Genomic DNA, 25493 nt, shown 5'->3' on the forward strand with positions numbered 1-25493 from the left:
CATTTATGGTCATAAGATAAATGGACCAGCTGATTATTGAGAGATAGCAGGACCAAGGTTTCCGGGCCGGTGCAAGTTTACCTAACTGAGTTGGAAGTATAATAACTAAGGCTTGTGCATATGGCTTTTCAATTGAGTCAAGGGATGCTTGGAAAGCAATGAAATGGTATCGGTTAAAGTATGCAGCCTCTTTTGGACTTGGGGGCACCTTGGGCAAGTGGCTAAAGCCAGACACATACTTTCTAGCCAAAAAAAAAAAAAAAAGGGAAAAGAAAAAGCCAGCCACATACTAGCCATGTTCAGTTGGCACGTCTTTGAAAGTGGAAGATGGTGATTAGTTCTTGAGGGTTGCTTTCATTTTTAATGATATTGATGACGTAACAGATATGGTTCGCCTTGCTATTGGATTTCAAAAATAATTAATTTTAGATGTAGTGCCATTTGATATGGCCCATGTAGTATGATTGATGATTTTGACTGATTGCTCTTCTCGGTTCTTACCCAAATCAACTATCCAGCAATATGGTCAATGTTATATGTCGTTCAACTGCCATGTAATAGATCTCATTTATCAAAATAAAAATGGAAAGGATATGGACAGGTAGTTGATCTAAAGTTGCATGCTGTCCAGTTTTGCACTAGTGGTTATATCACGAGGTTACGAATAAGAGCACGAGAAACTCTAGCCTAGTTGATTTTAAGATAACCGCATATTAAAGCCTTGTTGACACCGAGAGAGCCCATCGCAGTATACATTAGCCTAAGATTACAAAAACTAATGTTGTATAATTATCCATTCCACAGGCCGCCACCAACAGCTTGTAAAATCACATCATTCATCTAGTCCGTCAAACATGAAATACAACCAAAATCACAGCACAGAAAATCATCCCGACCCTTGCATTCTTATAAGATGAATTAGTCAGAAAGAGAGATGTAGATTTACGTATGCCTCACAAAATAAACTTTTGCAAAAGCGGCTCCATTCGATTGGCATGGGGTTTTAATTAATTAAGCAAATGACAAGAAGGGCTGGCAAATGGGTGTCAAATCAAAGTTCTTCCTCCCCCCATCCAAGCTTGGAACCATCCAGGGAGCTTTGCACGGATGCGTCCATCCAACGTGCCCTTTATTCTTCTTGGCAAGCGATAGAAGTTTCCGAGAATCGTCTCCGACAAAGACACCTTCCCAAGGAATCTAGCTATGGTGGCCAACTGCCGGCCTGCTGTTTACCTACTTTCTAATCATAACTTCTCTCACATGAATTGTCCAATGGCCATTACAATGCGCTAAGGTTTCAACGCTTGTACTGGAGGACTGGTGGAAAGGTGGGACATATATTTCTAATGGATATATTGCTACATTATATGTTCTGAAATTATCTTTAAAAAATTGGAAAAAGAAACTATAGATTAAAAATAAATAATTTAAGTAAATATTTAAAAAGGGGGGAAAGGCAAGTCATGATGCTTAGTCCCCCCCATGAGTTATATTATAGGCTTGAGCATTCATGACATACTAGAAGTTCACCATTGCGTTCAGTGTACCTGCACCAGAAACAATCAGATGCACAAGCGCAGCAACCACACGAGCTCAACCATCAGGGAATGTAACCAAAAGAATACCACCAGTTGAAACATCATTAAGGGCACATGAGGAACAGAACATTAGGGAGATCTGTTCTTTAAGCCTCTTCTTCTAGAGCAGTAAAACAAATATCCCAAGGTTCTGTTAAGTGCGAGAAAATATATTGAGCATGAAAATGTAATATTGAGAGCTCAAGCTGCAGCTTTCCAATACCTGCAAAACACGCCCTTGCACATTTCTTCTTCACATTAAAGCTAGGGCTTAAAGAAGAACCATTTGAATCTTGAGATAATTTATCAAATTTAGGGTAAAGCTGTCAGAATTTTAATGACACATCTAAAATAAAGAAACAGAGTTATCGCTCTCTGCCGACCAAAGGGAACAACAAGACAGGAATGATCGGGGTAGATAAATGATGGCTAGCTAATCAACCTCTAGAAGAAAAGTACTCCAGCAGAAAATTTAGCTCGAACTCCCATACTATTCAACCTCCAGCAACAAAACATCTGCTACTGAATCATTGCCTGAATCTAGATTTGGCTCTCCTTGCCTCATCAGGGGTTGATGGAAACAGCTCCACGTACCTTGACCCAATTGTCATCTTGTCCTTGCACATCGCCTTCTTCGCCACTTCTGCCGATGGGAACTCAACGTACGCCTCACCAGTAGCCTTCCCATCTGGGCGGCATGCAATATGCACCTTATCTTCAGTCAATTCAAACTCGGCAAAAAATTCCACAAGGTCAGCCTGGGTTGCAGAGTAGGGAAGCCCCCGAAGCTTGAGGACCTCTGTGTACTCCATCTGATCTTTATCTTCAAAGGATCTCTTTGGCCGGGCTGGAGGGGAGCTCTGACGGTATTCGTTGTCAAAAGACCCCCCATAGTTCACCTCAGAAGCAATCGCATTGTAATAGTCCTGTTTCTTGCACCGAAAGACCTCAATGTACCTGCGCCCCATGTTCTGCCTGTCCCTCTGGAGTGCAAACTCGGCTTGCATCGGTGATGGAAAAACAACAAAGGCCTCACCTGAAAAGCGCCCATTCTTGTTCACCAGAAGGCAGTCCACAATGTCCAGCCCAGCAAAGAACTTGTAGACATCAAGGTCGTCACAGTTGAAGGGCAGGCCCCTCAAACGAACCACGGGGAAGTTGTAGATGCCACTGCTTCCAGCACCGAAGCTGCTGCTGAAGGGCTGGTAGAAGCTGCTCGCACTGATTCCTGAAAAGTAAGGGTTTGGCTCCATTGTCCGTGGCCTCTTCGAACCAGCATCGTAGCCATCTGAAGCACCCCCGCCACTCACTGCGAAGTAGGGATTTGATTCGATCATTCGTGGCCTCTTTGTTCCCTCGTACCCGTCCGAAACCCCCCCGCTTCCCATCATTGCCCTTCACATTATCCATCCCAAGAAAAAGGAGATAGCACCCCCCAACACTCAATCCCCAATCAACAAACAGACCCGACCCACAATTAAATTTTAAATTTAACTAGCTAACCATTTCTTGATCAATCATCAAAGAAACCACAAAAGGCAATGAAGAATTTCAACCGTCATACAGCATCAATAAACCAAACACATGATCAGGCAAAAGAAATACAAGCAACATACCACTGCAAGAATAAACATGCATACATACATAATATTTATATTTATATTCATATTTATATATATAATGTATATCAACAGAGAATGGATGTATATCAGATGATGTACAATGAATTCTGCTTTGAGCCATTTAACCTAATTACCAGAGAATGAGATTAACCACAATATCTAGCAACAGAGAATAGGATGAAGTGGCAGATGAAAGACCACCAGAGCATGTGCGATGCACGCAGAACAACAGAAACGACATAGGACCCAACAATAAAGATATACAGCTTAAAGGGAATGCCAAGAGATGATATCCAGGTCTAAAGAGCAAATCTTGATGACAAAAGCGGCAGGAACCCAAGATAACACCAACTTCTTAATAGCCTTTTCCTGCCACATTCCACAAGCTGATTGCAATGCTACAATCTCATGATAGTAAATATTGTTTGAACCAAAATATGCGGGGAAAAGAAGAGTGCAGATGTCATTACAAATCATTTCAAATGTGATATCAGCTTGATTCAGGTAGGAATTACATACATACACACAGTAGATGATCTTTCAAATAAGTTACTTACAATGACTTGTTGCATCAAAGATCTTTCATTCTCTAATAACTAGAAAACATGTGAATCCCATAAATCTGAAACCTAAAATAAAGCTGAAATGGTCTGAATCCTCAAATTCACATGACTTGAAAATTTCCCTTCTTCCATGTATCTCTGATTCTCTGGTGATGTCCTTCCAACCAATAACTTCTAATCAACTCCCCAATAAGATCTCCCCATCATCCTGCACCTTCGTGTATATCTACCCCGCTTAATTAAATTAATACATCCAGCAGGCTCGATAGTATACAATAATTAAATTCCAAAATCTTGGCATCATTTCTGCAACTTGCAGTCTGACATAACCCTTCAATTTTTTTCTTTCCAAGCTTGCCAACAAAGCTGTTTTCGTTTCAAACTTTAGAAAAGAACTAGATCAAAACTGGTTTATGCAGCAAATGTGCAGCACACACGATTTTTTTTTTTTTAAAGATTGCTTGCATAAAGCCACAGTGAAGCATTCTAATATTTTACACCCCAACTTCACTTCCCAATTACCCACTTGCCACTTATATGATTTCTCCCACCCAAGCATCAACATAAATACACTTTTCACTATGTGAGCGAGTGTTTGAGCAAATGTGTGTGTGTGTGTGTGTGTGAGAGAGAGAGAGAGAGAGAGAGAGAGAACCAGACTGATGGCTTTTAATTATTTTATATCTATTGTTAGAAGAGTAGTAGAACTGAAGAATTTATGACCTTTGACAAATACGATATAAAATCATCATATCCAATCGAATGATCATTATGATGGGACTTACTGTATGGGACACACAATGATCAAACCACTAAGATGAGAAAAAAAGGAAGAAACCTAATCTACAAATGGCACAATGGCAGTTGAATAAATAGTCCAACCACAGCAATGCGCACAAAACAGATCCCACCAGGTTGGATTCGATATGCAGGAGAAACAGATACAGCTATCCCAAGTGTATAACATTTGCTACAAGCAAATTCATCAAACCATGATCCTAAAGCCATAAGAATACATATCCGTCACATTCAAAATCCATCATGGAGTTGTTTGGTTGTTTTTCTGCATTCAAACTAAGCTCCTATTAATTTGGTGATTCTCCTCTAATTAGGCAGAAAATAAAATGATGGATCAGTATATGACCAAATAAACAGAAACTTTAACAGCATCTCACCAACTTCTACGTTCGTTAACAGAAAACAATCCTCAGAAATAATTGCAGATTTGAAGAAAAGGGCACAGGGGAATAACTTAGTCGAGGGTACAAAATCAGGGTAATGATCATCTAAAAGGACAGGCATGATGTCATGCACAGATCTATGCATGAGGAAGTCTCTTACATGCTTTTCTGGTCATGAACTAAACCTTTATCCTATACCCAGTGCAATATATCCAGGATCAGTTCTAAAAATTTGATCAAAGCAAAGACTTTATTAAAAACAGCCCCTTATTTGCTTCTTCTAGTCATTAACGCCACATTCAAAATTGTAAAAGCATTTTTGAGGCAAAACAGGATCGATCTCATTCCACAGAAGCAAAAAAACAAAAGATGTACTTCAAGGAAATGGATGACACATAGACAAAACTCTGTCAAAGTAAGACATAAGGATTTTAATCAGGAACACAAATATAATGTTGAAGGCATAAAAGACACTAATGGCTATGTACAAAGCCAAGCAGACAGGTAACCCATATACCTGAAAGCAAACATGGTAACCTATTCTCATCGATAATTCTTACATCCGCAAGGAAATAATTGCCGATTCTGTGGAATTAAAAACAAAAAGGGATCAAATCAGTTGGCTTCATATCTTGCCCATTCCATACAGATAATCAAAAAGGCTATCTTGGACAAGCTTCTAGATCCAATCAGAAATACAAGAAGTTCATCAGAAACCTGTTCTTAAATATAAGCAGATGTTAAAAGGTTTTCGCCAAGTAGGTCAATCCAGACATTTACATAAATCATATACATTTATTTCTTTGGCTGTTCAAAGATAGCATAAGGTGTTCCTTTTTTTCTCCTTCCAATTCCTTATTGCTTCTTAGCGCACTCATCTTATCCAGAACTAAAGTTCTCTCACTACTGACCGAAAGAAGCTTGACCATAATAACATGAAACATGTTCAGTGACCATAGCATTAAGCAATTGATGAAGCTCTCAGTGTGTCCCAATGGTCAAAACACTACAAAGATATTCTTCCTAGCCTCCCTCTCAACCTTTAGCTTCAGTCCCAAAATTTCATTTATTTCTCCAATTAGAATAGCACATCGTCACCTTCACAAAATGGACAGAAGTACAATTATTTCAACTTCCAATATAGCCTCACTTTTATCCATCTATAGCTGGAAAGAAGTCTTAGCCCTTGTCATGATATCATCAAGCAGACCACATACTAAACATGGGTATCCACGTCCTTTTATATCTACATGTCAAATGATAATGCAAAGCTCACTAAGAATTTCAAGGGGCTGCCCATAAAAATGGGTTTCATGTATACACACATACACCATGCCCACTTAGAATTGAAGTTACATGTGTTGGAAATGAGGAAGAAGATAGGGCCTTTTAGGGGGAAAAAGCCTTCAGAGGTTCCAAGTATATCTCCAGTACTACTTTTTCATTTTAAGGTATAATGGGCCCACTAAAAAGGTTTTTAAGCACAGCTGGAAGAATGGGATATTCAATGTCTTCCAAATAGGCCATGTCCATAAATAATAAGCAGCCAAGTTGTCATCAAATTGAATTTGAATTGCATGAAGAACAAATAAAGCATCTTACAATTGCAAAAGACATCAATCTCTCCAGCAAATTGTCCATCAACATTTCTTGCATTCAACTCATCCTTTAAGCCAACCTAGAATGAACATAAGTCTCATACAGAAACCTTCTTTTGCTATTACTCCAACACGATTTGCTCTGTTATAGGCATGATTTACTTCTTGGGGGCATGGGATCAGAAAAAAGGGAGGGAGGGGGGGTGGGAAGTGTTTTTTTTTTTTTTTTTTAAATAATATAAACGTGTGACAGAAATTGGAACCACTTTCTGCAGACCATCCTGTCAATGCCAAACATTTTCAGGGAATGGATCTGATTGGATTTTTCTTTTCCTTTTTTTTTTCTGTTGGGGGTGGGGGGCTGGTAAAGAGTTCAGGTCAGGTCTCATACACCGAGTGCACGTTATTTTGGGTTTGACTGGATGATAATTTGGGGCAAAAGATACAACCGAATGTAATATTCCAACTTTAAAACTCTTTATAATGTAGTCAAAATAGATACATAGATACTCGTGCACAACCAAATGCATGTCATATGTACATATACAGATACATATCTAATACATTGTTTGAAAACAAAACTACTAATCGACTTAAAGTCCCCACCAACACAAATGCTTTGCAATGATTATCTGCTTTCTTGCATTGCTTATTTTCTCCTCTCTTTTTTTTGGATGTTTTCACATACTTCGAGTTTTATTTTTTCCCGCCAAAATCTTCAAAGCTAACTCATTTTTAACTTGAAACCAATGTTTTCTTTGTAAAGAAATTTTGTCGTAAAAACTGAAACCAAGTTCTTCAATTATTTCTTGCCTAGAAAAACTTGGCATAAAACCTACAGGATTAGTGGGAACGAAACCTTCCCTGTTGGATGCAAAACTAACCATTACTGTATATGTTCTTGTATCAATAACAGCAACAGAATCCAACTTGGTGGCCTAAACAGATGATCGAAATAGCTAATTCATACAAATCAAATCAAGATAATAGTGCTCACCATCCTAAACAAGAAACCAAGTGCATCTAACAAGCATAATCACATCCAAAAGTATTGCCGAGATCTTGCACAGTGCACACAACACAACCAATGACCCGTAACCCTCAATCTGCAACACCTCACGCAATATCATGTATCTCACCACCAAACCATACCTCAGGCCTCGCCATTCTTACACGTTTTACCTCTTGCAAGTGGTGAGCACTATTTTGAAATCAAACAGGTTTAAGCCCCTCCAGTCCATGAAATTAAGACGATTTTAGTCATTCAAAGCAGGAATAAGAAAACAAAGAAAAAAGTTTAAAAAGTTTGCCCATCCGTAAATCTTGTCACAAAGAATCAAACTCCAAGAGAGCTACTCTACTGCTCCTTTTTTGCCCAAAAGCATCATACAATGGCGACCGGCATGTCTGGACCACAAAGATAATTTTTTCCCCTCTAAATCGACATGAACCCACCATCAATCTGTCTCCAAAGCCCTCTAACCCTGCTATCCAAAAATATTAGACAACCACCAGCTCCCGCGCCCCTTCGTCCAATAACCCTAACCCTAGGTCCCATTCAAACCAACATCACAATTTCATCAGAACATGCACAAGAACTCGAACAAAGAAGAATCCGTATGATAAAAAAGAAAGAAAGAAAGAAAAACAAGCATAAAGTGAACAAAAGAAAGATCAAATCAAAACTGAGAGACAAATCAGAGAAGCAAGCAATTTCGCACGAAGACAAATAACTAGGATTAGGGTTTTCTCGACTTACCCCCTAGATCCGTACATGGTCGTCGGTCGATAAGTCCCCTTCTCCTCGTTGCCGCCTTCACCCACCCGCTTCCCCCCGTGGAAGGAGACTACCAAGATATTTATAGAGGAAACGAAAGAGAGGAGGTGGCGCGCTCCAAAAGCGCAAACCCTAATCTTCGCTTTCTAATTTGTTTTCCTTGTTCGAAATTATTTGTAGTGATCAACAAAATTACCAAGATAACCTTAATTAAATGCCCATGGAGAGCCCAGACTGTGAGGGCTTTATCGTAATTTTACTTCGGGTGTCGTGACCGAGTCGGTTTTAATGTTAACAGCGGTTGTTGCGTGATCGTGCCCTGCGACGAGAGTGTCCACACTGACCGTACATTGGACGGTTATTGATGAGATTGTACAGTTGATTTGGGATGATGGCGCAGTGGCGGAATCGAAGGCTGGAATTGGATCCCAAAACTTAGCCAACAGGATATCCTTCCTTTCCGTATTTTAAGTTGGTGGGTTCAGTGAACAGAAACATGGTAGATAAATAAAATTGCTATAAAATCATATAGTGAAATTTCTATAAAAAGATTATTTAATCATTAATTTTGTTAAAAATCAGTATATTTATAAGTTTTTGGACGATTTTGCATCTAGGCATAAAGAGAGGAATACGTGCTCACCCAACTCTCACGATTTTTTTTTTTTTGTGGGTAAGTACTCACAATATGTTTTAGACATCCCATATACATATGTTTGAATTATTGATGATTTTTGTACTCATAAGAAAGAATGAAATTATTGATGGATCTTCAAAATATCTATTGGGATAATCGAATTTGCTCCTTCCGATTCTATGTCGGCTCCCGTACTCGAGATCGGCCTTTGTTCTATACATATATAAGAAAAGTCAAGAGGTCTCAAGAGGAGAGACTCTAAAAAGAAAGAAACTTTCAGAATTCAGCTCTCATGAGAGTCATCTGAACGAAGCAGAGTCATTATGGTTGAACCAGAATTATCTGACCAAAGCAGAGTCATCATGATTGAACTTGAGTCATCATGGTTGAAGCAACATCTTCATGGCCGACTGACCATTTTCATGACCGACCAACCATCTTTATGTCATAGCCGACTAACCGTCTTCATATAACGGCCGACAGATCATCTTCATGACTGACTGACCATCTTTATGGCCGACTGACCATCTTTATGTCATGACCGACTGACCATCTTAATGTCATGGCCGACTGACCATCTTCATATCATGACTGATGGATCGTCTTCATGGCCAACCGACCATCTTCATGTCATGACCGATGGACCATCTTCATGGCTGACTGACCGTCTTCATGGCCAACTAATCATCTTCATGATCGACTGTCAAACGATCGACTGCTAAATATATAAATACAAACTATAATCATGGATAATAACTACATGCCACAATTATTAGTGGACATAAACTATCCACTAACTCCATGATTATAGCCCGATAATTAGGGTAACTATCCCTTAGTGCCATAAAAAGTAAAACCACATGCCCGACGGTTACACCTGAATCACTTATAAAAGAGAAGTAAATGAACAGCATTGATAAGACACTTCTGGACTGATACTCTGTCTTTCTAAAAATTCTATCTGCTGTTCATCACTCCCCACTAACTTAAGCATCGAAGGATCTCCGCCGGCCATAACTCCGATCAATGCGGACTTCTTTTGTAGGTGCTCTTCTCCGACAATGGACGCAATAAAGGAATGGCCGCAACAAATTGGTATTAGAAGAAGGGCAGAAAATCTAATCATCATGGTAAAAATTCAGTTATTATGATGAAAATAAGAGCCCAGAATATTTTCACCAGCTCCGTCTGGCAATCTTTCCACCAGAAAGATCTCCCACCTCCATCGATAGAGCCCAATTCTTCGCATCCAATCATCACCGTGGATGCTTAGCAATTCGCTGCCTTCGTACAGCAAGTAAAGATACTGACAAAGGCAGTCCACATCTTCTAGCAACAGCAAATACAGCCAACAATTGATGATGGTGCAACCTCGATGACAGTCTCATTAGTGGGATGGGCCACACCACTCAGCCCATCACTCTCAATGCACTGATCGCCACCTATTCCCCCCTCCAAAAAAAAAGTTGATAAGAGAAACTAATGATGTTATTTTCATTCCTCATCCAACAAAGGTTCTACTTCTGGGTGTTCTTTCTAAGAGGATTTTCAGTGAGTAAACAACTATGAGTGAAAGCTCTAGGAGCTAGATCGTCAAATTGAAAAGTTACAAAATGACTAAATGATGAGACTTCGAGGGGTAGACATTTGGAAAGCTTTTCCAAATGACGAATCAATCCTGATCGATGATTCAGAAAGTTTTTTCAAATAATTGTTGGAATTCGTATGTCGGAGCATGCATGTATGTTTCAAAAATTTTATTTTCTAAACATCACAGTGGAATAGAAGATTAAAATTTCTTTTAATCTAAATCATGCATGCATAAAATATAAACCACAATGATCTACTTTATATATTGAAATTGAACATATGCTGAAATTTAACATGTAATCGAATCACATATCTGTTTCGTAATTTCTTTCTTCAAATCTGGATTTGAAAGAGAAGAGGATCTTTCTTAGCCGTGTAAGTATCCGGCCTCTATAGATATCCACTCAGGATCAGTCTGGAACAGTCCTCTTCAAGTTGATTTTTCTTCTCTAAAAAAAATCAACTTGCGAATCTGAATGAAGTCTGGATCGCGATCAACTCTTTGATCCTTTCCTTAATCTTCTTCTTCTCTTCTTCTCTTGCCTTTTCCTCTTTAGTTTATGCTGCTACCAGAAAGAAAAACCAGCATGCAAGGGATGCCCAAAGCCCTTATAAGCATGATGATGAAGGACGCCCAAAGGGGGTGGGGCGTTGAAGCACCAAGGGAGAAGAGAGGGAGAGAGGAAGAGAGGGCATGAGGCACTTCTAAGGGGCATGGGGGCTGCTAGTTGTGATGATTAAGGACCTTAGGAGAGGTCCCTTTAAATAGACATAAGGATTGAATCCTATTTAATCTCAAATACAAGTCCTACTTGCATTAGAAATCCTTATAACTTAAGTTATTCAACTTGCTTTAGAAAATCTATTAGACACCAACTCTTAGAGCCTTTGCACTCATAAAATCACACCCCAAAATATACTCAAGGGATGCCCCAATAAGGATCCATAAGCCTTCTAAAGATAGAACACGTCCAACTTGATAAAATTAATTAGCGCCCCAATTTAACTATCAAAGAAATTAATTAGGGACTTGCATCATTAATTCAATTAATCCATAATCTTAGATACCCAACAATTGGAGTCTAATAAATCTAATTCTTTTAGATTATTAGTAGATATTTAAGTTTGAATTATTTTATCAAATAAGAAATCCAAACATAAAGAGAAAATTGGGTCCAACCATATGCTAGCAAAATTACCTTGAACCCAATCAAATTTTTCTAAACCAACTGACACTTCATAAGTTCAATTACTTATTTCAAGTCTAATCTTTTTATTGTGTGATCCCATAGGTTCAATTCTATCTGATAGTGAGATATACAATGATCTCTATCAAAATATCATTGAAACTCTTTCCAATGGATTAGAACAATTTCACTCTAACTCATCAAGGATTGTCGATCCTGAATAATCTTAATAAGCTCTCACAATCCACCAGTGACACTTAGCAATATGTAGTCGCAACTAAGTAGAATAAAAAATGAACCTCAAAGTATAGTTAACATGTAATTCAGTCCCTCTATCGCGAGTCCCGACTAGATGGCAGGTCATGGATAAATCGTCAAACCTCAATATCAGTCATATGATAGATCCGATCAGCTCAAGTCCAATTATAATTTCTATAGAAACTCTTTTCCATCAATCACACTGCTGTGATCACAAACTCTCGGACTTAACCTCTCAAATTCTATAGGACTACTCTCTATCAAGATCGATAGATTCCATCTTGATGCGTACTCTACTCCTACAGTGGATCAATTATCGTCAACATCCATTATAAGGGCTCATTGAGACCCATGTTCATATGTCAGTCAAACTCCAGCAGTCTCACTGTGAGCAGTAGTACCATCTCAGGTCAAAGGACCATTCGCACAACTACAGCATCGAGACAATCACTGACGATCGAATAAAAATCTAAGTGATCTCTCGTATGGTCACGTTCAATATTAGTTGTTCTCTAACAACTATCTGCACTTATCGTCCAGTGTCTCTACATTGTAAACAGGAGACTCATCTATCCCGAAAGAAGTGATCTGTGCATCGATCTATCTGATTCAATCATCGTCCTCATAATGATTCTATGATCGGAAGCATTTAGGAATTAAATACATGTCTCTAATTCTCAACTCTTTGAGATACGTATCGAAAGTTAATTTCATGGACGATTCAAGAACACATCACACTTAAATGAAAAATAAACTTGCACTTTTATTGATCAAATCAATATATTAAGTATAAAATTATGTTCTAGATTTATTACAATGTGTCAGCCATATAAGCTTCTAGAATATACATCTAACAATCTCCCACTTGGACTAAAGCCAATTAGCCACTAATCTAAGTCTCATCTTCTCAAGGTGGACTTCTATTTTTGGTTGGCTCAATTGCTTTGTCAGTGGATCTGTCACGTTGTCCGTGGAGTCTACTCTTCGCACATCGACATATTTCTTTTCGAGATAGTCGCATATGATATGATACCGCTGCTCAATGTACTTTGATTTCTTATGAGACCTCGGCTTCTTGCAAGTGCTATGGCTCCATTGTTATCGTAGTAAAGTAGTATGGCATCCGATGTCATAATCTCAAGTTCTGCAATGAACTTATTGAACTAGAAGCCTTCCTTTACAGCATCCAAAGCAATGACATATTCAGCCTCTATGATCGAATCCGCTGTGATAGATTGTTTGAAACTCTTTCAGCTGACTGCGCCACCATTGTAAACAAACACATATCCTGATGTAGATTTTCTATCATCAAGATCAGACATGAAGTCTGAGTTAGTATATCCCTCGACTCGCAACTCTGAATCTCCTCCAAAAATAAAGAACAAATTCTTAGTCCTTTTCAAGTACTTAAGAATGTTCTTCACAGCTATTCAGTACTACTCTCCTGGATTCGATTAATACCTACTCGTGACACTCACAATCAGGACAATATTAGGTCGAGTATACAGCATGGCATACATGAGGCTCCCTATGACTGAGACATAAAGAATCCTACTCATGCATTGAACTTCCTCAAATATGGTCGGACACATCATCTTGAAAAGATTAATACCATGCCTAAAAGGTAAAAGTCCTTTTTGAGAGTGTTTTATGCTGAACCTCTTCAGTACCTTCTCTATGTACAACTTTTGTGATAAGCCTAGCATTCTTTTAGATTTATCCCTATAGACCTTTATTTCGAGAATATAGGATGCTTCCTCTAGGTCTTTGATAGAGAATTTTTTGGACAACTATCTTTTGACCATGGTCAACATGAGAATATCATTCTCAATGAAGAGAATATCATCCACGTATAATACGAGAAATGTTATTACACTCCCACTGATCTTTTTGTATACACATGGTTCCTTTTCATTTTTGATGAAATTAAACGATTTGATCGCTTCATCAAAACGATGATTCTAACTTCGAAAAACTTACTTTAATCCATATATGGATATTTGTAGCTTGCAGACTTTGTGATCACCATCATCAGATGTGAAACCCAAAGGTTACTTCATATGGATATCTTTTTCAAAATATCTATTTAGAAAAGCAGTTTTCACATCTATTTGTTAGATTTCATAATTATAATAGGCTGCAACAGCAAGCAGAGTGTGGATGGATTTCAGCATGACTACAAGCAAAAAGATTTCTTGATAGTCAATGCCCTCGCGCTGACTATAGTCTTTTGCCATAAGCCTAGCTTTATAGGTCTCCACCTTACCATCGGCACCTATTTTTCTTTTATAGATCTATTTACATCCAATGGATATGATACCCTCAGGTGGATCCACTATGGTCCAAATTTGGTTCGAGTGCATCGAGTCAATTTCTGACTTCATTACATCTAATTATTTCTCGAAATCAATATCAGACATCGCCTCGTTAAAGATATTAGAATCATCACTATAACCCCTATGTCCCATAAGGAATATTTTCTTTACTTTCTCCGTAAGCATATCCATGTACTTTTTAGGAGGTCGGGAGATTTTGCTAAATCTACGAGATGGTAGAAGAACGTCAACTACTGGCTCATGAATAATGAATTTCTGAAGATTTACAGTTCTTTACTCTTCAGAGACCTCTTCGAGCTCAACTAACCTCCCACTGTCACCATCCTGGATAAACTATTTTTCTAGGAATATGACGTTTCAACTCACAATCACATTGTGATCTTGTGGAAAGTAGAAATAGTATCCCATGGATTCTTTTGGATATCCTATAAAATAAACTATTACAGATCTATCCTTTAATTTATCAGCCATCTGTCTCTTGATATAGACCGGACATCTTCAAGTCTTAAGATAACCTAGACTCAACTTCTTACCGTACCATATCTCATATGGTGTGGCAGGAACGAACTTTGATGGAACCCTATTCAACAAGTGAATGACGGTTAATAAGGCATGTCTCCAAAGATATAAGGATAGATTAGTGAAGCTCATCATAGACCTGACCATATCCAATAGGGTCATATTTCTCCTTTCGAATACCCCGTTGAGTTGAGGTATTCCGGAAGGAGTCTACTGAGGGACTATGCCGCTGTCCTTAAGATATCTCAAAAATTTTTGACTAAGGTATTCACCTCCTCGATCAGATCGAAGAATCTTAACGGGCTTGTCTGTTTATTTTTCTACTTCATTTCTGAATTTTTTGAATCTTTCAAAGACTTCAGACTTATGTTTCATCAAGTACACATACTCATATCTAAACAAATCGTCGATAAAGGTAATGAAGTAGCTATAACCACTCCTGACCTGCACATCAAATGGCACACACACATCGGTATATACCAGAGCAAGTAACTCAGTGGCCCTTTCCCCATGTCCTACAAAGAATAACTTGACCATTTTTTCTCGAAAGCAAGATTCGCAAGTTAGATACGACTTTGGGTTAAGAGAGCCAAGGATTCCATCCTTTTTTAGTTTATTTATCATGTCCTCTCCAATATGTTCTAGTCTATGATGTCATAAATACTTCTGGTTAATTTTATCTCTGGATCTCTTTTGACCTACCGCACTCACTATTTGCTCGTTCAAATTCACATTCGCATCAATATGCAAGTGATATAGACTGTCAATTAAAAGACCGTATGTAATTAATTTATTTTATAAATAAATAAAATAAATTTTTTTATTAAAATTAATTTCAAAACCTTCCTGTGCTAGCACAGATACGAAAATCAAATTCTGACTAGCTACAGAAACAAAATAGCAATCCTTTAAATTTAATCTAAAATCAGACAGTAATCGAAAAGGATAAGTGCCAATGGTTTCTACAGCAACTTTGCGTCATTACCGACCCGAAGTATCATATCACCTTCCCTCAATCTTCTACTTTCTATTAGACCCTGTATTGAAGTACATATATAAGCACTCGAACCAGAGTCCAATACCCAACTAGAAGTAGAAGAAATCGTAAAGTTAGATTCAATTACGAGCATACCTTCTGAAAGTTTATCATCTTTTTTGATCTTTAGGCTCTTCAGATAGAGTGGACAGTTCCTCCTCCAATGACCTTCAACATCACAGTGAAAATATTTTTCCTTTGCTTCGGCTTTCTTTAGAATGTCCTTTTTTGGCTTGCTCTTCTTTTTCTGCTTCTTAGCATATTTAGTCTTCTTCTTTCCAGTAGACTTTTTTTAGAAAAAGTACGCTCCACAGCGAGAACAGTGCCCTTTGAACTCTTCAAGGTTCCTTCCATAGTGACCAACATATTGACTAGTTCAGGTATAGTGCAATCGAATTTGTTCATATAAAAATTTACAATAAATTGACTATATGAACTCGTAAGAGATTGAAGGATCAAATCTATTGGTAATTTCTTTTGCATTTTAAGTCTGAGCTTCTCAAGCTCCTCAATGTCCTTGATCACTATCATACAGTGCTCATAGACTGACTGCACTTTGTGCATCTTCAAATTGAAAAATTTTTTAGACACTTCAAAGCACGAAGTATGACTCTGCTCACTATACAACTCTTACATGTGAGTTATCATAGCCCTGGCAGTGAGCATATGCTCATGCTGGCTTCGCAACTCATTTGACATAGATGCCAACATATAGCACTTGATCCGTCTGTCTTCATCCATCCACTTTTCAAAAGTAGCTCTTTACTCAGTAATAAGACGGTTTGGTAACACTATGGGTTCTTGATCGAGTATATGACCTAATTTTTTTGAGGTCAGGATAATCCTGAGATTTTTGAGCCAGTCTTTATAATTAGTTCTGATCAAACTATTGATTTCAAAGATGCGAGCTAGAGGGTTTGAGGCTGACATGGTTTAACTGCGAGAGTAGAGATTCAAATTAAATTTTTATATTTTAATATTATATTTACTTCTAAAAATTTTAAAATATAAACAATGACTCCCATTAATTTTTCGGATCCCTCCACTCCTCGGGTGAAAAATAAAAATCCTAACGCGACAGAAAGAATTCTAGTGGGTACTGCGATCCCACCAATGCCATGCACCTCACCCAACAGTTATTGGTAACATGTACACCGATGCGTAAGCAACTCTTTGCCCAGATGCTTTTGTAAGCATGTTACAGCGACTTGATCTCTAAATCATGTGGATTCACCTAATAGTTATTGACTACACTCCTTAGTTAAGCCCGACCTACCATTCACAAGCAGGTGCAAGGTTGTCATTGGATTCCTTATCTAACAGTTATTGAGCCCAACCCCATCCTTATCGTGGAGCAACTTTTTGCTAATAGAGTGGTTCCATATTTTTGGTGCAACTGAATCACTGTAACTAGTCGAAAACAATCAACACTAATAGCACGCCCACACATCTACAATGGTAGAAGACCTATGGACTTAATATTTATGGGAAGGTTTAGGTTTACATCTCATCTAATCAGTCATTGTATGATCGATCTAATTGGCATGAGCTAAACCAAAAATGTCAAGCAACTTTATTGAAGACTCGATCTTCCAAATTGATCAGGTAAGTCTAGTCAGTAGGGGTCTCCTAGTTGCTTTCTTTAGACACCAATAAATAATCATATCTCAATTACTTGCTTGAGACATCAATAGATCAATTGATCCAAATAGATTAACTTAAGCGAATCAAACTCAAATCTTCACGCTAAATTAGGTCTTTAGGTCAATCGATTCTACATATGAAATTTAATCGATTTGATCAACAATAATTACATGATTATTTAACTTAATTGATCTAATCCTAATCAATATTTACCTCAATTTGATCAATTACTTAATTAAATTAAATACATATGATTCAAATCAAAAATCCTAGATGTAATCTTATTACATGACCTAATTTTTGATTTTACTATAACCAAAACCCTCATGCACAAACATAAATTTCAGATTCTAAAATCAAATTTCAGATCTAAATTCTTTGCATAAAAGTAAGTTTTAAATCATTAAATAATTTTTAGATTTAACATACAAACATATATCTCATATATGCATGTAAAATTCAGATCAATACATGATATCATATATCACATATACAAATCATAGATTATATTGAAAATAATTTTATGACCTAAACATGCAATCATATATCTCATACGTGAATCATGAATTAGATCAAATAAAATTTCAAATTTATGCATGCATCTACATATCACATGAACATGAACTAGAAATCGTTCTAGATCAAAATTCAGATCTATGCATGCTTTTACATATCAACTATATGTTGTAAAATCAAATCTAAAATTAAATTTTAAATTCAAAATATTCATTTATATATTTCATGTATTAAGAAAAAATCAAATTTTGAAACTCTTTTCAAAATATGTATGTCAATTTCATGCATATGAAATCCGTAGCTTGATACCACTGTTGGAATTTCTATATTGAGGCATGCATGTATGTTTCAAAAATTTTATTTTCTAAACATCGCAGCGAAATAGAAGATTAAAATTTTTTTTAATCTAAATCATGCACGCATAAAACATAAACCACAAGAAACATATACTGAAATTTAATATGTGATTGAATCACATACCTGTTTCGTAATTCTTTTTTTTAAATCTGGATTTGAAAGAAAAGAAGATCTCTCTTAACTGTGCAAGTGTCCGACCTCTATGGGTATCTACTCAAGATCAACCTGGAACAGCCCTCTTCAAGTTGATTTTTTTTTCTCCAAAAAAAATTAACCTACGAATCTAAATGAAGCCTGGATCGTGATCAACTCTTTGATCCTTTCCTTGATCTTCTTCTTCTCTTCTTCTTTTGCCTTTCCCTCTTTGGTTTATGTTGCTACCAGGAAGAAAAACCAGCACACAAGGGATGCCCAAAGCCCTTATGGGCGTGATGATGAAGGATGCCCAAAGGGGGTGGGGTGTTGAAGCACCAAGGGAGAAGAGAAGAAGAGAGGGCGTGGGGCACTCCTAAGGGGCATGGGGGCTATTGGTTGTGATGATTAAGGACTTTAGGAGAGATCCCTTTAAATAGACATAAAGATTGGATCTTATTCAATCTCAAATACAAATTCTACTTGCATTAGAAATCCTTATAACTTAAGTTATTCAACTTGCTTTAAGAAACCTATTAGGCACCAACTCTTTGAGCCTTTACACCCATAAAATCATACCCCCAAAATGCACCCAAGGGATGCCCCAATAAGGATCCATAAGCCCTCTAAAGATGGAACATGCCCAACTTGATCAAATCAAGTGGCGTCCCAATTTAACTATCAAGAAAATTAACTAGGGACTTGTACCCTTAATTCAATTGATCCATAATCTTAGATACCCAACAATTAAAGTCCAATGAATCTAATTCATTTAGGTTATTAGCAGGTATTTAAGTTTAAATTATCTTATCAAATAAAAAATTCAAACATAAAGAGAAAATTGGATCAACCATGTGCTAGCAAGGTTACCTTGAACCCAATCAGATTTCTCTAAATCCAATTGATACTTCATAAGTCCAATTGCTTATTTCAGATCTAATCCTTTTGTTGTGTGATCTCATAGGTTCAATTCTATCCAGTAGTGAGATATACAATGATCTCTATCAAAGTATCATTGAAACTCTTTTAATGGGTCGGAATAATTTCACTCTAACTCATCAAGGATTATCGATTCTGAACAACCATAGTGAGCTCTCACAATCTACAAGTGACACCAAGCAGTATGTAGTGGCAATTCAATAGAACCGAAAATGAACATCAAGGTATAGTTAATGTGTAATTTAGTTCCTCTATCATGAGTTCCAACTAAATGACAGATCTTGGATAAATTGTCAAACCTCAATATCAGTCATATGATAGATTCGATCAGCTCAAGTCCAATTATGATTTTTATGAAAACTCTTTTCCATCGATCACACTATTGTGGCCACAGACTCTCAGACTTAACCTCTCAAATTTATATGACTACTCCTTTCTATCAAGGTCGATAGATCCCATCTTGATGCGTACCTTACTCCTACAGTGGATCAACTGTCGCCAACATCCACTATAAAGGCTTATTGAGATCTATATTCATATGTCAGTCAAACTCCAGTAGCCTCACTACGAGCAGTAGTACCATCTCAGATCAAATGACCATTCACACAACTGCAACATCGAAACAATCACTGATGATCAGATAGAAATCTAAGTGATCTCTCGAATGGTCATGCTCAGTACTAGTTATTTTCTAATAACTACCTACACTCATCGTCCAGTGTCTATACACTGTAGACTAGAGACTTATCTATCCCGAAGGAAGCGATCTATACATCGATCTATCTGGATCGATCACTGTCCTCATGATGATTTTATGGTCGAAAATATTTAAAAATTAAATACATGTCTCTAATTCTCAATTCTTTGAGAATATGTATTGAAAGTTAATTCTATGGACGATTCAAGGACACATCACATTTGAATGAAAAATAAACTTATCTTTTTATTGATCAAATTAATATATTAAGTATAAAATTATGTCTTAGATTTATTACAATATGTCAGCCATATTGACTTCTAGGACATACATCTAACAATATGACTATACTCCTCTACAATGGAATGGCTTACGATCATATTTTGGATCAACGGAATAATCTATAATAATATTCTTTTATGATGGAACAATCCGATTCGACTACGATCAGATGGAACAATATACCGACTCGACTACGATCGAGCGGAATAATATGCTGACTCGATTACGGTCGGATGAAACAATATGCTGACTTGACTACGATCGAATAGAATAATATACCGACTCGACTACGGTCAGACAGAACAATATACCGATTTGATTATGATCGATCATAACAATATGTCGAGTCGACTACGGTCGGACGGAATAACATACCAACTCGACTATGGTCAGACAGAATAATATGCCGACTCGACTATGATCGATCGAAACAACATGCCGATTCGACTACGGTCGAATAGAACAACATGCCGATTCGACTATAGTCGGTTGGAACAACATGCCGATTCGACTACGGTCGGATGGAATAACATATCAACTCGACTACGATCGAGCGGAATAATATGTCGATTCGACTATGATTGATCGAAACAACATACCGATTCGACTACGATCGGACGGAATAATATGCCAACTCGACTACAGTCGGATAGAATAACATGCCGACTCGACTACGGTCAGACGGAACAATATGCCGATTCGACTATGATCGATCGGAACAACATGCCAATTCGACTATGATCGATCGGAACAATATGCCAATTCGACTATGGTCGGACAGAACAACATGCCAACTCGATTACAGTCGGATGGAACAATATGCCGACTCGACTACGATCAGACGAAAAAATATACCAACTCAACTCCGATCAGTCAGAAAATATTCAATAATTATCTATGACAAATGATAATCATATTCAAAGAGACAACACAGAGAAAAATTTTTTCACTACAAACTGAAGACTACAAAATTGGACTAAGGTTCGGTAACAAAACAAAATTTTTTTTCATTATCAATTGAAATGACCACAGAATCAGGATTCGAAATCATGGCAGAAGATACGCTGACTCCCATCGTCCAACACGTCAAGCCACCTTGGACTTGGAAGTGGGGGGCAACTGTTGGGATAATCGGATTTGCTCCCTTCGATTCTATGTTGGCTCCCATATTCGAGATTGGCTTTTATTCCATACCTATATAAGAAGAGCCAAGAGATCTCAAGAGAAAAGGTTCTGAAAAGAAAAAACTTTCAAAATTCAGCTCTCATGAGAGTCATCTGATCGAAATAAAGTCATCATGACTGAATCAGAGTTATCTGACCAAAGCAGAGTCATCATAGCTGAACTTGAGTCATCATGGCTAAAGCAACATCTTCATAGCCGACTGACCATCTTCATGGCCGACTGACCATCTTTATGGCCGACCGACCATTTTCATGTCATGACCGACCGACCATCTTCATGTCATGACCGACTGACCATATTCATGTCATGACCGACCGACCATCTTCATGTCATAGCCAATTGATCGTCTTCATATCTGACTGACCATCTTCATGTCATGATCGACTGACCGTCTTCATGACCGACTAACCGTCTTCATGGCCAACCGACCATCTTCATATCATGGCTAATGGATCATATTCATGGCGGACTGACCGTCTTCATGACCGACTCACCATCTTCATATTATTACTGACTGATCATCTTCATATCATGACCGACTGACCATTTTTATGACCGACTGACCATCTTCATGTCATGATCGATGGATCATCTTCATGACCGACTGACCATCTTCATGTCATGGCTGACCAACCATCTTCATGGCGACTGACCATCTTCATGACCGACTGTCAAATGACCGACCGTCAAAATATAAATACGATACTATAATCATGGGTAATAACTACATGCCACGATCATTAGTGGACATAAACTGTCCACTAACTCTATGATTATGGATCGATAATCAGGATAACTATCCCTTAGTGCTATAAAAAGCTGGACCACGTGCTCGACAGTTACATCTGAATCACTTATAAAAGGGAGGTAAATGAATGGTATTGGTAAGATACTTCTGTACTGATACTCTGTCTTTCTAAAAATTTTATTTGCTGTTCACCACTCTTCACTGACTTAAGCATCGGAGGATCCCTGTCAGACACAACTCCGATCAGTGCGAACTTCTTTTGCAGGTACTCTTCTCTGACAACGGATGCAACAGGAGATTGGCCGCAACAATATCATCCCATAAAAATAAAAAAATTGAAATCAAAATGATAAAAAAAATCAACTTTCTACTTTGATTATTATTTTTTTATAATAATTTTTTTTTTAATATGATAGATAATTTATACAATTCTTGTGTAAATACATTCAGAAGAATCAGAAAAAAAATATTCCTGAATGATCTAGAGATCTCCCTCATCTCAATCCAAAATAACGGTCCAAAATGCTCTGCGACAAAAGCAGCCACCCATACAACTACCATATCCACCTTCCGGAAGATGCGTCTAAGAACGAGATCCACAAAGCCGATCAGTAAAGTCAATATGTAGTGCACAAGGGGATGGACGGCATCGCCTCGCACACCCCTAATTCCAAGTCATGATCGTGGTCGAGTCACTCTCAATAACTAGATAGTCAGTATGTAGGGTCTGACGTGCATAAGTGATCCCTACTAATGTAGCTTAAAATTTTGTAGTAGGAACTGAGGGTTTAAAGAGGTAATTGTCCCCAACTGCTACAAGTCTGAAAGTAGGATCGTGGATCATGAAGTTAGCACCTTCACTTTTGCCTCTAACACTACTATCAAAGTTAACTTTAAGATACATTGGAAGAGGAGGCTCCAAAGCGATAAATAACGAATGGATCACTGCATAAGCAAAGTGAGAGTCCTAAGTCTCTAAATATCTCAAAATCACATCAATCATCTCAACTGTCAAAAATAAGACTCTCTAGAATGAATTTTAGCAGACATCTCCTAACCTAAAACATCCGACTATTTTTGGACAACCCAATCTGATGGACAATATAAGCTGCTTGAATGCCAACCATCCTCATCACAGCAGCTCCGGCACATCATGTTAGCAAATCTAGAAATGTCTGAATCGAAATCTCCGTTTAGGAGGACTCATTAGGTGCCAAACCTACGTAGCTCTCCAACACAGAAAAAAGATGTGCTTGATGATTTCATCCCTTGTGCCGTAAATCGGACAAATAGACTTGAGATCTATGCCTCTCTTCCTCCATAATAAAATATTGAACTACCATATCAACAATAGTTGGGATAACCACCAGATATCAAATTCTCTCTCTCCCAGAAGCACAATATTACAACATACAAATAAATTAAAATTTGATCGGATGAAAAATCAATCTTTTGTCAAATCAATGGAAAATGGAGGCAGAGAATAAAATGAGACATAAGAGAAATAGGTTAGATTAGCTAGAAGGCAAACAGTTCACACGACTTCAAGACATAGAAATGTCATTGTGAAATGACAAGACTTCTTTGACTTGAATGGAAGAATTCCTGGCATATTAATTATAGGACGGGGAAGAAAGGGGAGGGGGATAGCTAGGAGTGCAAATGGATTGAATTGGATCAGATCATGAGTGATCTCGATTTGATTCAATTTTTTTATCAAATTTTAATATTAGATTCAGACTCAATTCAATTAAAAATTAGATCGGATCGAATCAAATTTATAATCAAAAAATCTATCTCATTTGATCATTTGGGTTGGATTGGATCTATATATAATCCGATTTCAATCTAAAAATTTTGAATCCGACTTGATTCCAAATTCTGATCGGATTTTATTCGTATGATAAGCCAACATATACGAAGTTTATGACAAAAAAAAATATTATTTTATTTAATTATTAATTTATAAATAATTTTTCAAAATCTCATAGTTAAATTGAGTAAAACTGTATGAAAAATAACAATACTATGAGAGTATTTAGAATTCTAATCCCACTTTATTTGTTCTATAGTTTACATGTTAGAGTCAATTTTGAATTCGGATAGGATCGGATCCGAATCCAATAACTTCAGTCTCGATCCTGAATATCGAACGGATCCAATTTTAGAATCTGACCCGATCTTGTGGGTCCTTTAAAATAAGTTGGATTGGATCTAAGCGGGTTGGGCTAGGTCGGGTCACGGGTTGACCCGACCCATTTGCAACCTTAGGGATAGTGCTGAAAATTTATCAAAAACAATACTGAAAAAATTATATGCCCTACAAAATCAATAAATTTTATTTTTGATAATAAATATTTTTTTATTTTATTATATATATATTTCGTGGATATTGCTTGGATGTTATATTTGATAACATAATCCACCCTTGTGCTACATCGTATGGAATTCATATTGATAATAGGGATCATGATAGAAAGACATGATACTCTATATTCTTTATAATATTAAGGATAAATTATAAAAAATTCTCTGAGAATAGATCAAAATTATAAGTACAATCAGTAATTTCAAAACATATAGTTATACCCTTAACATTTTAGTCAATTCTAACAGTCCAACTCTTGCCATTAGCTAGTCCGTTAATATTAACTTGAATCTCATTTTCACATTATTATAAATTTTTGAAATAACAAAAATAACCTTAAATAAAGTGTTTAAAAAAAATGTGAAACCTTCCCTTTTATTAATATTAAATTTTGGCCCCCCTCCCCTGCTCTCGCCTCGCTGCCAGCACTTTGCCTGTCGTGGTGCCAAAATCTGCTGGCTCTCGAAGCACACTAGCACCACCAAATCATCTGGACACCCATCCAGCCATTAGATGGATGGCTGTAGGGGGTGGGGAGTGGATCGTGCCCAATAGAGGAGGGGGTCATGAGGCCAACGAGGGCGTGGACGAAGGATCGAAAGAAGGTGGGATGGAGGTCCTTAGAGTTCTCGAGACCCAAGGGGAGTGTGGGGTAATCGAGAAAAGGGAGGACCAGGGGGACGAAGATGGGCAAGCAGGAAAGAAGGGGTCAAGGAGAGGGCGGTTCTTAGTAGTGACAACAGC

At 37.5% G+C, this 25493-nt stretch overlaps 1 protein-coding gene across 5 annotated transcripts in view; it reads right to left on the reverse strand.

Moving 5' to 3' along the window:
• Positions 1 to 1848: 1848 nt before the first annotated feature.
• The window catches only part of LOC105058857 (uncharacterized), a 30425-nt gene continuing 6780 nt past the window's right edge, over positions 1849 to 25493 (reverse strand). Inside the window, exons 1-3 of one of the 5 annotated variants that reach the window (XM_010941914.3) lie at positions 8301 to 8432; positions 5461 to 5528; positions 1849 to 2886 (exon numbers count right to left, since the gene is read on the reverse strand). In XM_010941914.3, coding sequence (XP_010940216.1) covers positions 2105 to 2886; positions 5461 to 5528; positions 8301 to 8317 — 867 coding nt within the window. In that variant the 5' untranslated portion in view covers positions 8318 to 8432 and the 3' untranslated portion in view covers positions 1849 to 2104. Of the gene's footprint in view, positions 2973 to 5460; positions 5529 to 8300; positions 8467 to 25493 lie in introns of those variants that run through there. The other 4 variants (XM_010941912.3, XM_010941915.3, XM_010941913.3 and 1 more) reach the window with 4 other exon arrangements.

Source organism: Elaeis guineensis, chromosome 16 (genome assembly GCF_000442705.2).
Source record: "Elaeis guineensis isolate ETL-2024a chromosome 16, EG11, whole genome shotgun sequence".
Lineage (NCBI taxonomy): Eukaryota > Viridiplantae > Streptophyta > Magnoliopsida > Arecales > Arecaceae > Elaeis > Elaeis guineensis.